Consider the following 14,260-nt stretch of genomic DNA (forward strand, 5'->3'; position numbering starts at 1 on the left):
CGGGACTAATGTGATGATGATCACACATGACAAGCTGTCATACTTGATAATAAGTCACCCGGAAAATGGAAGGAAGAGAAATTCCATTGCTGCCAGCATACAAAAGAGCTGTTTAGATAATCAGTGCTGCAGTCACTGGTTTCCATCTCGTAACACCCACGACTTTGCAGCAGCTGCTGATTCCAATAGCACCTGACTATTCAGTCGTGCCAAAACATCAAAAACCTACCCCTCCCGGACCAGTGACTTTGCACTGTTTATTCCTCTAATTATCAAGGGACTTCAGCTTTCTGCATCTCCTGTATGTTGACCGCTACCAACAAAAATTGCACCCAATGTTGGAGAACAGTGTATTCCAACAGCAAAGGTCCTAAGCGAGTGGTATTTTTTTCTCTTTTAGACAACTTCCAAGTCAGTTTGCAAATAGGTAGAACAAAACAGTAAAAATAGCTTCTAGTAGATGAGAATATATTTTCATTGTTTAATAATGCAAATGGTACTTCTAAGATCCACAAACATTGAATGCTTTCCTATGCTGAAAAAATGAGTTTGCCTATTACGGGCTTTTGGTAAGCTGACTCTGAAAGGCCTCTTCCCAATCCGAAGACACAACTAACCTCTGTTACACAGTCTTACACAAAGAAGTTAGTGCATTCTGCTTTCTATTTATGGAATAAATGTTCCCTTTTGCACAAGTGTGTTCCTGTTAAGATTTTGTTTTTCAGGTGTTTGGAGGTAACCTGCAAAGTAGGGGAAAATGTATTCTAAAAGTCCATCAAGCACCACATCACTGACAATCAGACAGTGTTATGAATACTAAATAAATGTAATACTTCAGTAAAACTCTACCGATAAGAGCATTCCAGAAGTTTAGGAACAATACAAGACTAACCTGTTCCCCAGGTTCGATCCCAGGAAGAGGAGTGATGGGAAGTCATTCATCAGAGCTAGAGAGCCTGCACATCTGATTCTACAGTGTTTGTGTCAAACTATAGAACTATAAGGAGAGACTGAAAAGCTGTTATGCCTTTTCAGTTCAAGTGAATGCAGGGTGAATGAAAAAGAAAGCCATTGATGTCACAGATTGCTCCTGATTTTTTTTTCTTTCATGCTTGGAATTTTAATTTACCAATATCTCTGTTTTCAAGTTCTCCTAGGTCTCTATATTAACTTCTGCATAGTCAACATTGACTTAAAAATTTACTTTCAGCATGATTCTAGTATTTCTTTAACATCTCGGACCTTTTAAAACAATAAGTAAGTGTCTAAAATTTCTGTAAGCACTGAGAAGTGACAAAAATATATGAAATCTCTTTACAAACGTATTAATCTGTTTCCTTTAATGAAAAGTATATCCATTACCCCAGCAAACTCCATAACACAGACTGCCATACATAGATGTAGCCCTTGATTTGAGAAATGTTTAAAAGAAGCTCTTTATAAACCATAAGAAGGCTCAGCTTAAAAGAAACTAAAAAAGCCCAAAATATTAAGAACCAAAAAGAGACAAGACATTGCCAACTAGCAGTCAATTTTTTTTGTGGGCAGAGAGGAGGCTTAATTAAGTGGGAATTCACACTCCTGGAGGGATCACCTCTTCCTTCTCCAAGTCACACCCCAAAAACTCCCTTTCCTTGCCTCAGTTCAGGAAATAGCTCCCTCATTACCATGAACTGGACTGGTCTGACCTACAATGTGTACCTTTTCAGCCTGTGACTTTTCAGCCAAAGTAGTATGTTTTGCCCTAAGAGGCAAGTTTCTAAGGAATGAGTTATTCATCTAAGCTAAAACCACCTCAAAAACTCCTTCATTTCCTACAGACCAACAGCAGGTACTATGAAGGGTAAGTGAAGATACAGGGATGGAGTATGAAGCAAACCAAGATATTCTGCAATAGCCAGTCCAAGTGTCACCTAATGACAGAAAATCTTGCAATGACAGGTATCCAACCCATGACGGTCAAAAGCATATAAAAGAGGTACTCCTGTTAGATTTGGGATGACCACTAAGGAGCCTTGAGCTTACCCACAGTGCATGAAACCTGACTATCTCTGCCTATCTGTACATGTATTTCCTGAGATGTAACAGAGTTCAATTCTAGCTGAAGCAAGCGAACAAACAAATGTAAAACCCATTTCTCCCAGTAACCCAGTTCAACACTGCTCAGCTGTAAGAAATGTGTGTGGGAAACCACTAAAATGCCTTCATCATTGACTATATACAGCACTTCATACAGTAATTCCAAAACAAATAATAAACGGTCAAAAGAACATTGTGCATGATAACTGAAGCACTGTGGATAGCATGTACCTCAGGGAAACTGTAAAAATGTCAAAACCTTGTTCACCTCTTGAGTAATCTATGCCATCATGCAGTAGTGGCATTGATTATAAATCTTCCAGATGCTATGTGAGCTAAGGGATTATTTAAGATTTCTCATTCTGTCAAGGAAAACACAGAAAAACTACTTTCCTTCAGAATCTTCGTTATAGCCACAGGCTCATGGGATGAGGTCAAACCATGGGGAAGTACATTAAAAAACAGAAATACACTAAAAGTTACTCCTAGATGAAACACATAGAAGCATTTATAATACAAACATACTGAATCACAAAAACAAAGTACTTTGACTTGCTTAAAAAGTAAGTAGTACTAACAACTGCAGCAGACTGGAAGCTTCCATAATGAGCATGAACTTCAGGGGGAAAAATGCAGAAATGTTTTCCAATACTTGATATTTATTTTCTGTGTATGAACCAGTAGTTATAGATACTACAAAAGTTCTGAAAAAATACTAAAGCATCTCTCCACAATCTAATGAACAGATAACTGAGAGCTTCCACATATTTTAAATAATTGTACTCATCTGTTGCCTCAAACCACATGAACTTATGCAGATGATAGCTTATCGTGTGTGTTTTATCACATTTATCCAAGCAATTTGTATTATTCACCTACCTGAAAACCTACCAAAAAGTAACAGAATTTACTGCTAACAGACTTTGCTTTAAATAAACTGAAGTGAGGGCTATGCAGAATCACTATTCTGCCAAAACTGTAATAGCAATAATCTCTCAAACTATTGCCCAGTTAAGTTTGCTGGATTTTCCTCTGGAGACACTGAAATCCACTACAGAATACTACACTGAAATCAACTACAGAATACTATAAAGCTGTAATGTTGAAAGATTGGTTTGTCCAATAAAACTGTCTTTTCTTCAAGAGCCTGGAATACTGTGGATGTCTTCAGTCTACTGCACTGAAGAGAAGCTATTTAAATAAAAATTGCAAAGTAGTAATCAGACGTTGACTTAGATCAGCCTTCTTTGCTTGAAGCCAGAAGTGGTTTTAGCTCCTGTAATTGAAGCCATCTTTCTTGCAACAAAATCAAGACCAACCAAGAGATCCGAAAGGAAATACAGTAAAGTAATTTTCTATGTAATTTGCCTGAGTTTTCACTAAACAAAATCCCTCTGAAAACCATCGGTCTTGTAAAGCATATTATGTCTGAAAAAAATGAGAAGCTTTAACTTGAAAACTAACAAATATCTTAAAGATTTACTCTTATCTGAGTTTTGGAACAAAAAGACATACATCAGAAAAAGAACTCTCTAGTACGAAATGCAGGAAAGCAGAGGTTTGTGGGAGATGACTGTAGGAGGAAAGGGAGGGGAATGCACAAAAGCATTCGGTTTCTGCTACCAGTTCTAGCAGAGATAAAATAGTACCACTCCTGTTGGGAAAGATCACTTTTTTGGTTGTTTTTTTGACCCATCAGATAACATTCTCTAGTTTAACTGGAGTGTTGAAACTTCACTGAAATCTGGGAGACTGCTGTAGAAGGAGACTCAAGGGAGGTACAGAAATACTAACTACACCTAGTGTGCCTTATTTCCCCATGTTCTGTACACATGCAATGGAAAGAGAGAAGATCCTCCAGCGAGTGATACAAGGTGACAGTAATTGGGATCCTGCTCTGAACCGCCCTCTAGAGGAGTCCCTCACTCTCCAATACTGAAGGAGACGAAAGAGGTTAACATGACAAGGGCAAACTAAACCTAGCCTTTCTGGATACTCCTCTTATATCGTAATATGATACAGAAATCAGACAAAGAGTAAGGTCTTATTTGGATCTAAGTAAAATATATGAAGGGAAAGTACCATACACCAGAGCCAATACCTCATATGAATGAAACACATAAAATAGAGAAGTATTCTGCAACTAAAATAGAAACAGGCAATAGCCAAAATCACTGCTTCAATTGTTTCCCATGAAAGGTCTGTCAGCATAATAACCAAATTAAAGCAAAATAAGATTAAGTGACAGGTACTTTGTATCAGAATCCTCTCAATTCATAAATCAACAGCATTCAGCCATAGAGAGCGGAAAGACTACTGACCACCATTTTAAAGTACCACAAAAATCATCAATGAAAGGAACTAGGGATCAGTCAAGATATCGTATCAATGGTTCATGACACTGCTTGAAAAACACACTGACAAGCACAATGTAATGTCATACTGTTAGTAACCCTCATATGTCTTCGTCACCAAAAACCAGAAGTTTCCTGCTCATGATGGGATTCTACACAACAACTATTCATTTTCATTTACTGGCTTTCACATCTCTTTCGTTCCAGCCAGGTTTCTCAGACCACGCTTGTTACTGTAATACCCAGCTACCTTCCAGCAGTGCATTAGGCAGTGCAGGTAACATCCATTATGGGCTGCTGCTTCTCTCGCTGTCTCCCTAGGGGAGAATACAGAGCATATCGAGCAGAGTGCTTTGGTACAGCTCTCCACAAGTAGGCATCAGCCACGTGCCAGACAACAAAGAGATACAGACTGTATATATAAACTACTTAATATTCAAAGAAGATGCATACAGTACTTCAAAATAAACACACGGCTGTTACCACACGTACCCTGGCAGTGCAGCTGAAACAACTGTTCAGTTACAAGCAATGAGAGAAGAAGTAGGAGAAAGGATTTTTAAAAAGTAACTGTCAGACAAATCAAAGCTGTTGGAAGCATGGAAAGCAGAAAAGCTCCAGGAAAAGTAATTTAGGAAAGAATGAAACAAATCCTGAAGCAGAAGGATAAAGTGTTTGCACTTGGTTCAATAACAGCCTGAAGTCCCTCCAAAGCATTACAAAACAGAGTAAGAAACAACACGGCAGATTAAAAGTAAGGGAAAATTATTTTATCCAGAGGCTTTGATCACAAAGCAGTAAAAACACTGAAAGAGAGATCTAATTACAGTGAAAGATGACCAGGAGAGGAGAAGTTGTGGTCACTGTCTGGTTTTGTGAGTGAGGGTGGGGGAAATGTAGGAGAATCTCCTGTTTAGAAGGGAAGGTTTAGAGCAACATGGATGAAAAAACAGATTTGTTAAGTATCAATGCTTTAGAGTATTTTAAGAGCAAATCCAACTACAGCCTGCTGTCACACTAGCTAACATATCTAAATAATATGTGAAAAGTAGACTCAACAGTTATCTTTACTCAGGAGCTTATGTCCTCTTAACTGACTAAAAAATTTTTATTTAAGCATTTGTAGCTTCCTCTTTATAAAGTTTTAATATTGCTCTTTAATTCAAATATTTCTGAGAGGTTTCAGTAACAAGAATCAGTTGAACAGTTTCCCCTCAATTTGCAAACATTTCAAAGGTAACTACAGCCAAATTATTAAAAAAAAAGCTTTAAAACTAACAGTTTCCTTTCTGAATTTTGCATTTACAGGACAAAGCAGACTCTTCCACATTGTAGCTTTATGTGTACTCAATACATTTCCAGTTATAGCCCAGTTATCCCAGGTGGGATATTCAGAATGAGACGTTATTGCTAAAATAAGCACATTTTCCAACAAAGGGTTTTATGAAACAGCGTCTTGGCACTAAGGCGCCTCTCCTTTCACGGACCACAGATGCAGTCAAAGTGGAAGTAACAGAAATACCTTAAACATAGTAAGATTAATATTATAAACAATATATAATATAACCAGCATATGCTATATGCTTTCGTGCCAAACTGATAAAATAATTTCTGTCATAATGTTGATGCTATCTTTTCTTTTCAGGAATTTCTCACTTCTTGACAGGTAAGTTCAGTAAATGACAGAGTATGCATTCTTAAATGCTTGTTCAAAAAAAAAAAAGATTCTGAAGACTGTCTGTTTTTTTTTTAATACGCCCTTCATCAGAGTAAGTTCTGAATCACAGGAACTAGTAGTGACTGAAACGTCATTAAGAAGTGACAAGCCACCAAAACAATCCTGACAAACAACATTGTTTAAGTGCTTGCCACCACAAAATAAAGAGTTTTACTACCTAGGTTTACGTGAAACACAATCTATCAAACTTCTTTTATTCTGCCTCCTATTTATTTATTTAACCTCCTATATGCATAAACCTGTTCTGGAAGAAACATCTGACTCTATCTGACTCCATGCAGTCCTTGACTTCTTAAAAATAAATAAATAAATAGATGCAGCATAGGCCAGGTTAAGCCTCACATCTCTGTACTACCACTGACTGACAATGACAGAAGCGTTAATAGGACAAAACTATTTAGCACACGAGACTGATCAAGTCATCGCTCAGAGTTTATGCCAGTAAACACCGCCTCGCCCCTGCTTACTTCCACTCGCCTCCCAGAAAAAGCAAGCATGGGCTCAAATTCTCAAGATGGCTCAACAAAGATAATATATATCCATCCCTCCTAACTTCAAGACAGCTACTAAAACCACTTATTTGCTTCATAAACACCACTCGACCCTGGCATAGCTCAAATTAAAAACAGTAATCTAAATACAAACAGCTTTGTTTCCATCAGCATCTCTTCCCATTATTTTAAATGAATAAAATAAGAGATGCATTACACTAAACATCAGGCTAACATTCTGCATCCATGCACAAACAGCTGAAGAACTAATTGCAAATACAGTTGCATATGTAAATAGATACAGATGAATATGCAAATATTACCTTGAGTTGAAGGAGGAGGATGCTCCTGTGGCTTCTCTTGTGATAAAAGTCCCAGGTAGCTGAGAACTACGTATTTTGTTTCATAGTGAAATCCTACAGGCACAGCAGTAGAGGACGCCATCGGGTTGGCTTGCAATGCGGCAGTGTTCTTATGGGGCACGTAGTGTTTTCTCTGGGTAACTAAGGAAGACTGTAAGAAAAGAATAGAGTGTTTCATTTGGTTTTTTATAAGGCTGCAATAGGTCATGGGCTCATACATAACAAGGAATTATGTAACAATCGTGAAGTAATATCCAGGTTTTTGCCCTGATATCCTATGCATTCGTATTTTAATAAGAACTGTGCAGAGTAAAACCAACTGTCCCCAGTCCAGCACCCTGCCTGCCTGCCTGCTGCCAGCAGTGGCATTTCTCACTCCTGCTTGGCATACGTACTCTCACATTGAAGCAAACCGAACAGTTCCTCACCATGTGTCCGCCTCCTAATGCCTCCCAACTCAACCACACACAAAAATACACATGTATGCATGCAAAGAGGTTTTGAGGGATTCTGAAGACTTGGTTAACTACAATTTGAGGTAGAAAGACAGGTTCTGAGGAGTCTCTCTTCTGCTAAGCTTCCAATGAGTATTTTCCTGATTCTCTGCTTTCTCAAGATTCACTATTATGATGCTTAAAAAAATTAATGCAGAAGAAGTGACCACGATTCCCTCAAATTCATTTTACTGTTCCAACAGCAATGGAAAACATGTGGTCAACAGAGGAAATTCCATATTCATTGTAGGGACTGGAAGAACAGATGGTTGCGTGTCATGGATTTCTCACCCAGACATTAATACTTATAAACCAGAAATCCACACCTAACAGCAACATCTGGCCAAAGAAGTTCCCGGTTCTATTCTAATTATCGCTTTTTTCAAACATCCAAATAAGAACAGCAGGAAAAACTAAGGGAGAGAGAAATTAAAAACAGCCATAAAGGACAAGGTAAAAAAACCCAAACCTCAGAAAACAACATGGAAGGGGGGAAAAAGCCACACAACAGACTGAAAGGAAGTTTCAGACTAATCAACATGTTTTAGCTCTTTGTATTAGGAACAGTCTGGATAACTGCTTCCAACGTACTATCAACCTGATGAATCAAATAATAATATTTAGGGCTTTAAGATAAACTCTCAAAATTAAGTTCTCCATCACTTCAAAGAGTCATTCCCAAACAAGTACTAGCCCATTCTTGGCCATTAGAATGGATTTCTAAATGAAAGGCACGCAAAAAAGTTCATGCTACAGAACAGCTACTTAACAGATACTGAAGGAGCTAGACAATTTACTAGTGTGAGACTGCAGTTACATTTAGAAGAAAAATTTAAACCAAGTTTAAAGTAGTTAGAATGAGAAAAATGCTGTATACAGGGAACAGAAGTTGGAACATCTCAAGAGGGTTCCCGATTACAGTGGAAATGCCTTGAGACTAAGAGAAAGAACCAGGTTCCCAAACCAAAGCACAATCTGCAAATGAAGCCTCAAGATTAAAAAAAATAATAATAAACAGAGCAAGCAAAAGAAAAGCATTGACTTGTCTAGCTATGTAAGATGTCTGGGCTGACTTCTAAACCCCCTCCTCCCTGGAAAGGAATTCAGATTAATAGCAGTACAACTGGTTACTGAGGATAAACAGAACTGTAACTGTGCTGTGGCATGGTTACTGTGTGAGTAGGTAGCTTGGCAAAGAAAAATTTATCTGTGAAACGAAAAGCTGCAAAAGGAAAAGAGTTGGTGTAAAACTGGCTTAGCATTCTTTCGTTAATCTTTAGCAACTCTAGTTTCTGAAACTCATTCAGTATTGAAAACAGAAGAGGACTCTTTCATGAAGACTATACTCTGGAAGCCCTGCCTCTTGCCATGTATTTCAAAAAGATTTGGTTGAGTCTCTCCTTCGGCTTGAACCAAAGTAGTGATTTATATAGGAAGGAACCAATGTTGAAACTTTGAGCCAACACTCATCCCTTTTCCCTTGGAGCAATAATCCTACATTTATGTTGTCTCTTCCATCCCAGAGTGCTATTCAGGCAATGTATCATGCTTCAGAAACATACGAAACTATAGCAGAGGATAAGGGCAGCTTTTGCACAATACACAGTTACCCTTCAGCCGCTTCCACAAACAGAGACTTTCATAAAGCAGGGAGATTTGGAAAAAATAACTGCTCAGAAGACTTTAGGATCCTTTAACAACAGATCTGCTCTTCAGACCAGATCCCCAGATGCCATCAACACATCTTCACACCACCAGATGTGAAAGATGCCATTCACCAAAAAGCAAAAGCTCCCCAACACGTTTCAGTTCTGGTCTGTTCAGTAGAGATCCACAGTCCTGAAACCAACACGCTTCTCGCAACACCTACACAGTGAATGGGAGCCCTTCCAGACAACCTGAACTGATCTGTCCTGAAAGAACCAGTCTGACAGATGGTCCAGAGACATCCAGACACTACGCTGTGGATCAAAGAACAAGTCTGAACATATAACAAAGGTTATTCTTCAAAATATAATTCCAAATCAACACAGAAAATTAAAGAAAAAAACAGTCGATCAAAACAAGCATGAGACTCCATACCAGCACAGTGATCCATGTGCAACAGTGAGGACTAATTCACAAAAATTTCAGCATGCTTAGCTCAGCACCTCTGGAGGGAGGGGTGCGGGGGGGAAGAGAGAGAGAGAGAATCAGACCACAGCTTATTTAAATAGTGGCTAACGTTTCCCTGGGAAAAGAATGAAGGAAAAAAGCTTTGGATGAAAGAAAGTAATCACTCTGGTCGCTATATTCTGAGAGGTAGTTTTATACTGAAATGAGAAGGGAGACTTAAGAACTTGAGTGGAAGAAATCTCTTCAGCTTCACATAAAAGAATGTCAGACTGGAAATGCACTTCAGAATCACTGGTCTTCCTTTGAGAGAAGCCCACAGCACAGCAACTGAATTACTCATTTCGAATTGTGAATGACTGTTTTTGTGTACAAAAAGAAATAGAGAAATATTGACTCACATACTGTAAATATCTCAGAAAAGGCCATTTTTCAGGAATGAGTGGGATTAAAAAAGGACATGCAGCTTGACACACCAGATCACAGGAAGGAGAGCTTTCCACTACAGGAGCAAAATGGAAGAGAGTTCAGAAACTGTTTAGGAGAATAAGACAAAGGCTTGTACGGGAGATGTAATGGACCAGAGGAAATAAGGCATTATACAGACTACGTAAGCCTCAAAGCCAGGGCAAGAGGGTTACTTCTGGTCTAACAAATGCCCTGCAAGAATATTGCCTCTTAAAAAGCTAAAGAGATCAAAATTATTACCAATTACTGCCTACAAAAAAATTTCATCTTTCTCAATTCCTGCACCCTTGGGGGAATGAAAGGCTACACCTGTTGAAGCTTACTTAGCTTGTTACTTCCTCGACCCTGCTGTCACTTGTTTCATGTGGGCCGAGCTGCTCAACTGACCTGAGAACACGAGTTCCAGTCAGGCTGACATTTCCTCATGCAATCTGTCACATCCTAATCCACAGAAGAGTTATACGTTAGATAACGGGCAACGCAAGTCTACCAATGAATACAGCGAATATAATCCCCTAGCGATGAGGCTCTGCTATGTTTTGTTCCTTACCTGCAAAATCCTACCGTGCATCAAGCCGCGTTTACCATGAATTGTTCAAAAGCCAAAATGCAACAGCATTATGATACTGCCTTTAAGAACAGTTCACCAGCTGCCACTAAGATCTACTGGGCACCTATTCAACTGCTGCAGGTCTGAGACTTGCCTTTTGCATTTAGAGCTGTAGCCTTACAAAGTCTTTTGCTGCATGTTTAGAAACAAAACAGTAGGTGATCAATATTGCTACCGATTTGTAATGCACTAAAAACACAGGTCCAGAAACAATAGCGCAGTCGCAGATTGCCTTCTTTTTACAAATAACACCGCCACCATGATGGTAGTTACGTCCCACTTGAAAATTGAGTCAATCTAGGCCTGGATGCAGTTCCCAGCTACAGCCCGGGTTACCAAGCCTCACTTACCGGCTACAAACTTAATCATCCTAGACCGCCGCTCTAGCAGAATACTTCTTGCTGGTGAGGAATTATTTCAAAGCATGCATGGTCCCAGTCAGCAAGTGTTCAACCAAGCACGGACAGGCAGATTTAGTGAGGCAACAAAATGGCAGCGCCGGAGTTCAAATCATTTTTAGGGCAGCGTGCCACTGACAGATTCACAGGTTTGGGTCATCCTCCTGATACCAATCTCTGCAACAGGTAACCACTCTCAGTTCACTCTCATCTATAGCCTTACATTTATACGGTGCTCTTTATCCAAACGTACCAAATTTGAAGGAGTTGCAGGTCTCCAAAACCACACCCCACCTCAACAAGATGGAAAATATTCAAGCGCTCTGTAATCTCACCAGAAGGCTCACGTAGGGATTTCGGATGAGACTTGCATGTGTGGACTAGTTTAACCCTGCAGCAGTTTGTCTCTGAAAACACTTCACGTAACAGGTAGGACTTTCCAAGGCACCCAATCGCGATCAAGTTGGAAGATAAATTCTTCAGAGTGCTCTTCCAACAACATATGACGGTATGACTAAGAGATTGTTTTTAATAAACTGAGAACTACTGAGTTCAAACATGTCAATCCCTACTGGAAATAAATCAATATTGCATCCATTACTGATCCTCTAGTGGCACTTAATGGATAGAAATACTGGAAAATATGATAGTCATTCACCTGGCCAGTGGTTTTAGTTGACCTTAGAGGGAAATGTAATTAAGTGAGCATTCCAGGCAAATGGTTTGATTTTTCTTTTAGGAAAAAAAACAAAACTTGCATGAGTTATCTACTATAAAGGTTCTCAATCCTTTCCAGCTTTAAACCATCTTACCACAATACTAAATCACGACAAACCCAGCTTTCATTGACAAGCTTTCATTCACTTCGTTTTGTAACTTGCCAAGCGCTATTTGGATCTGAAAGCGAACAAGAGGACAGGCAGGTAAGGCAGAAGCCCTGCGCTCGCTGGAAGTTTCAACAGCGCCAGACAAGCGCAGAGCCAGAGCAGACGAGCAGCCTGCGAGAGTGCAGCGTAAGCTACTCAGTTACTACGGCGATGAATGAGATATTTATATCTGGGCAGAAACGGCAAGGAGCAAAAAGCCGGGATGAGTCAGCCGGCGGGGTCCGTGCGGGAGTCACAGCCTACGCGCTACACCGGCAGGTGCGGGCAGGCAGGCCGCAGCCCCTGCAGCGGAGAAGCCGCCGGCTCTCCTTGCCGCCGCCCTTCAGGAGCTGCCGGGGGGCGGAGGGGGCACAGCCCCTTCTCCCACACCGCGGGGCCCGGCCCAGCCCCCCGCTCCAGGGCGGCGCCCGCCCCGCAGCCCGCCGGAGAGGGCCGCGCTGGGGTCACGGCCGCCGGCCCTCAGGGGCTGCCCCGGGCGCGGCGGGACGGAGGGACGCGTCCTTCAGCCGCAGTCACGGCGGGGGCGGGAGGGGGCAACGGCCGCCGAGGGGCGTGGCCCCGCCGCGCCCCGCCCCCGCGGGGAAGTTCTCCGGCCACCGACCCCGCGGAGAGCGGCCGGCTCCCCCCTCCCCTCACAGACACCGGGCGGGGGGGGGGGTGGGGAAAGGAGGCGCGCGCCGTGCCGCCGCGCTGCCCAACGGCCGCGCCGTGCTCGGGCTCGTGCCCGCTCCCCCCACCCCGCTCCCGGCCGGCGGGGGCGCGAGGGGAAAATCAACCAGTCAATCAATCAATCGCTCGCCCGCCCCCACCCCCTTCCTCACCTGCGAGCGCCGCGGGGCGCGGAGGGGGCGGGGGGGAGGAGGAGGAGGAGGAGGAGGAAGAGGGAGAGGAGGGGGCGGGCAGGCCGGGCGAGGAGCGGCGCTGCTCCGGGTCGGTCCGCCGGGGGTGGTGGGCGCCCGCGCGCGCGCGCGCGAGGCGGTGCGAGCTCTGCCCTAATTTGCCGCCGCCGCCGCCGCCATGATGGAGGGGCGGGGAGGAGGGGGACGGCGGAGGGAGGGGGGGCCCTACGTCACGGCAGTTTGTGTCGCGCGTCACGGCCCGCGCCGAGGGGCGGAGCCTGGCAGGACGCCTCTCCCGCCACGTGACTTCCCGAGGGGGGCGGGAAGAGGCGCGGCGGCGCGGCCCGCCCTTCCGCCTCGGCAGCGGCCATGGAGGCGGGGGCGGCCCCGCCCCGCCGGGCCCCGGCGCCGGAGCTGAATCGGCGGGCAGCGGGGTTGCGAAGAGGGGAGGAGGGAAGCCGGGAAGCCCTCTCCCCGGGCGGGCACCGGCCTGAGCGGGTTTCCCGCGCTCAAAGGCACACATACGAAAGGAAAACGCAACCGGAGGATCCGTATTAACCCCTTCGCGTCTTCCTCGCGGATCCTGAGGCAAAGAATGGATGGCAGTTGGTTTCCGCGGCCCTCACCCTGTTCACGCGGCTACAGGTGTGGGTTTAGCTGGGTCCCAGTCCCAAACAGAAAGCCTCCCATGAGGCTGGGGGGGGTGTGGGGGGGGTGTCACAGAGCACCTGGGCTGGAGGAAAGAGAGCAAGTCTGAATATAGTTCCAATTGTTTTAATATTATTTAGGTTGTGCCCGAAGTAATAGCAAAATGTTCTCCAGCCCCAAAATACAAGTTGATTCCCTGCATTGTAACGTTACTGCAATATGAAAAAATGTAAGAGTTACATATTTTTATAATAAGCGTTTTCACATAGGAAAAAAAGGCACAGTAAAAACTGACAGAATAGAAATAAGCCAGGAAGAAGCATGGATATGACAAATACCACATTTGACACTGATTTGTAAGGAACAGTTCTATTTTTTCCAGTAAATGTACCCACAGAATGGAAATAGAAGCTTCCTGCCAGCTAGAATAAACAAATACTATTATAGGTTATGAAGATTGCTTTAAGTTTCACCATAAACAATGGAAGCAGTAACAGAACTCCTGAAGAATCAGCACATCATTTGAAAATGGTCTTGAACGTTTCTCCATCACGAAGTGACGGAAGGTAGTAATAATAACAATAATAATGATAAGGCTTTGAATCCCCACGATGTATTCCTAAAATGAAATGCTGGTGCCATAGCTGCTAATCATAAAAGTACAGCCAACCTGAGGGGCCTGACACAAGACTTCCCCTAAGCCACCTCCACCTGACAGCCCTGACCTCCAGCCTCCCCGCTGCAAGGCCGCCCTTCCCGTCCCCTCAGCCAGCCGCCTCC

The 14,260-nt window shown here is 42.9% G+C and overlaps 1 protein-coding gene across 1 annotated transcript in view; it reads right to left on the reverse strand.

Annotated features, from left to right (window-relative positions):
- BCL2L13 (BCL2 like 13) overlaps positions 1-12,880 on the reverse strand; it is a 39,553-nt gene extending 26,673 nt beyond the window's left edge. The window contains exons 1-2 of the mRNA XM_050901118.1: positions 12,815-12,880; positions 6,986-7,175 (exon numbers count right to left, since the gene is read on the reverse strand). Of these exons, the coding sequence (XP_050757075.1) occupies positions 6,986-7,106 (121 nt within the window). The 5' untranslated portion in view covers positions 7,107-7,175; positions 12,815-12,880. The remainder of the gene's footprint in view (positions 1-6,985; positions 7,176-12,814) is intronic.
- Between the last annotated feature and the right edge of the window lie 1,380 nt (positions 12,881-14,260).

The sequence above is a fragment of the Gymnogyps californianus genome, chromosome 1 (assembly GCF_018139145.2).
Source record: "Gymnogyps californianus isolate 813 chromosome 1, ASM1813914v2, whole genome shotgun sequence".
Classification (NCBI taxonomy): Eukaryota; Metazoa; Chordata; class Aves; order Accipitriformes; family Cathartidae; genus Gymnogyps; species Gymnogyps californianus.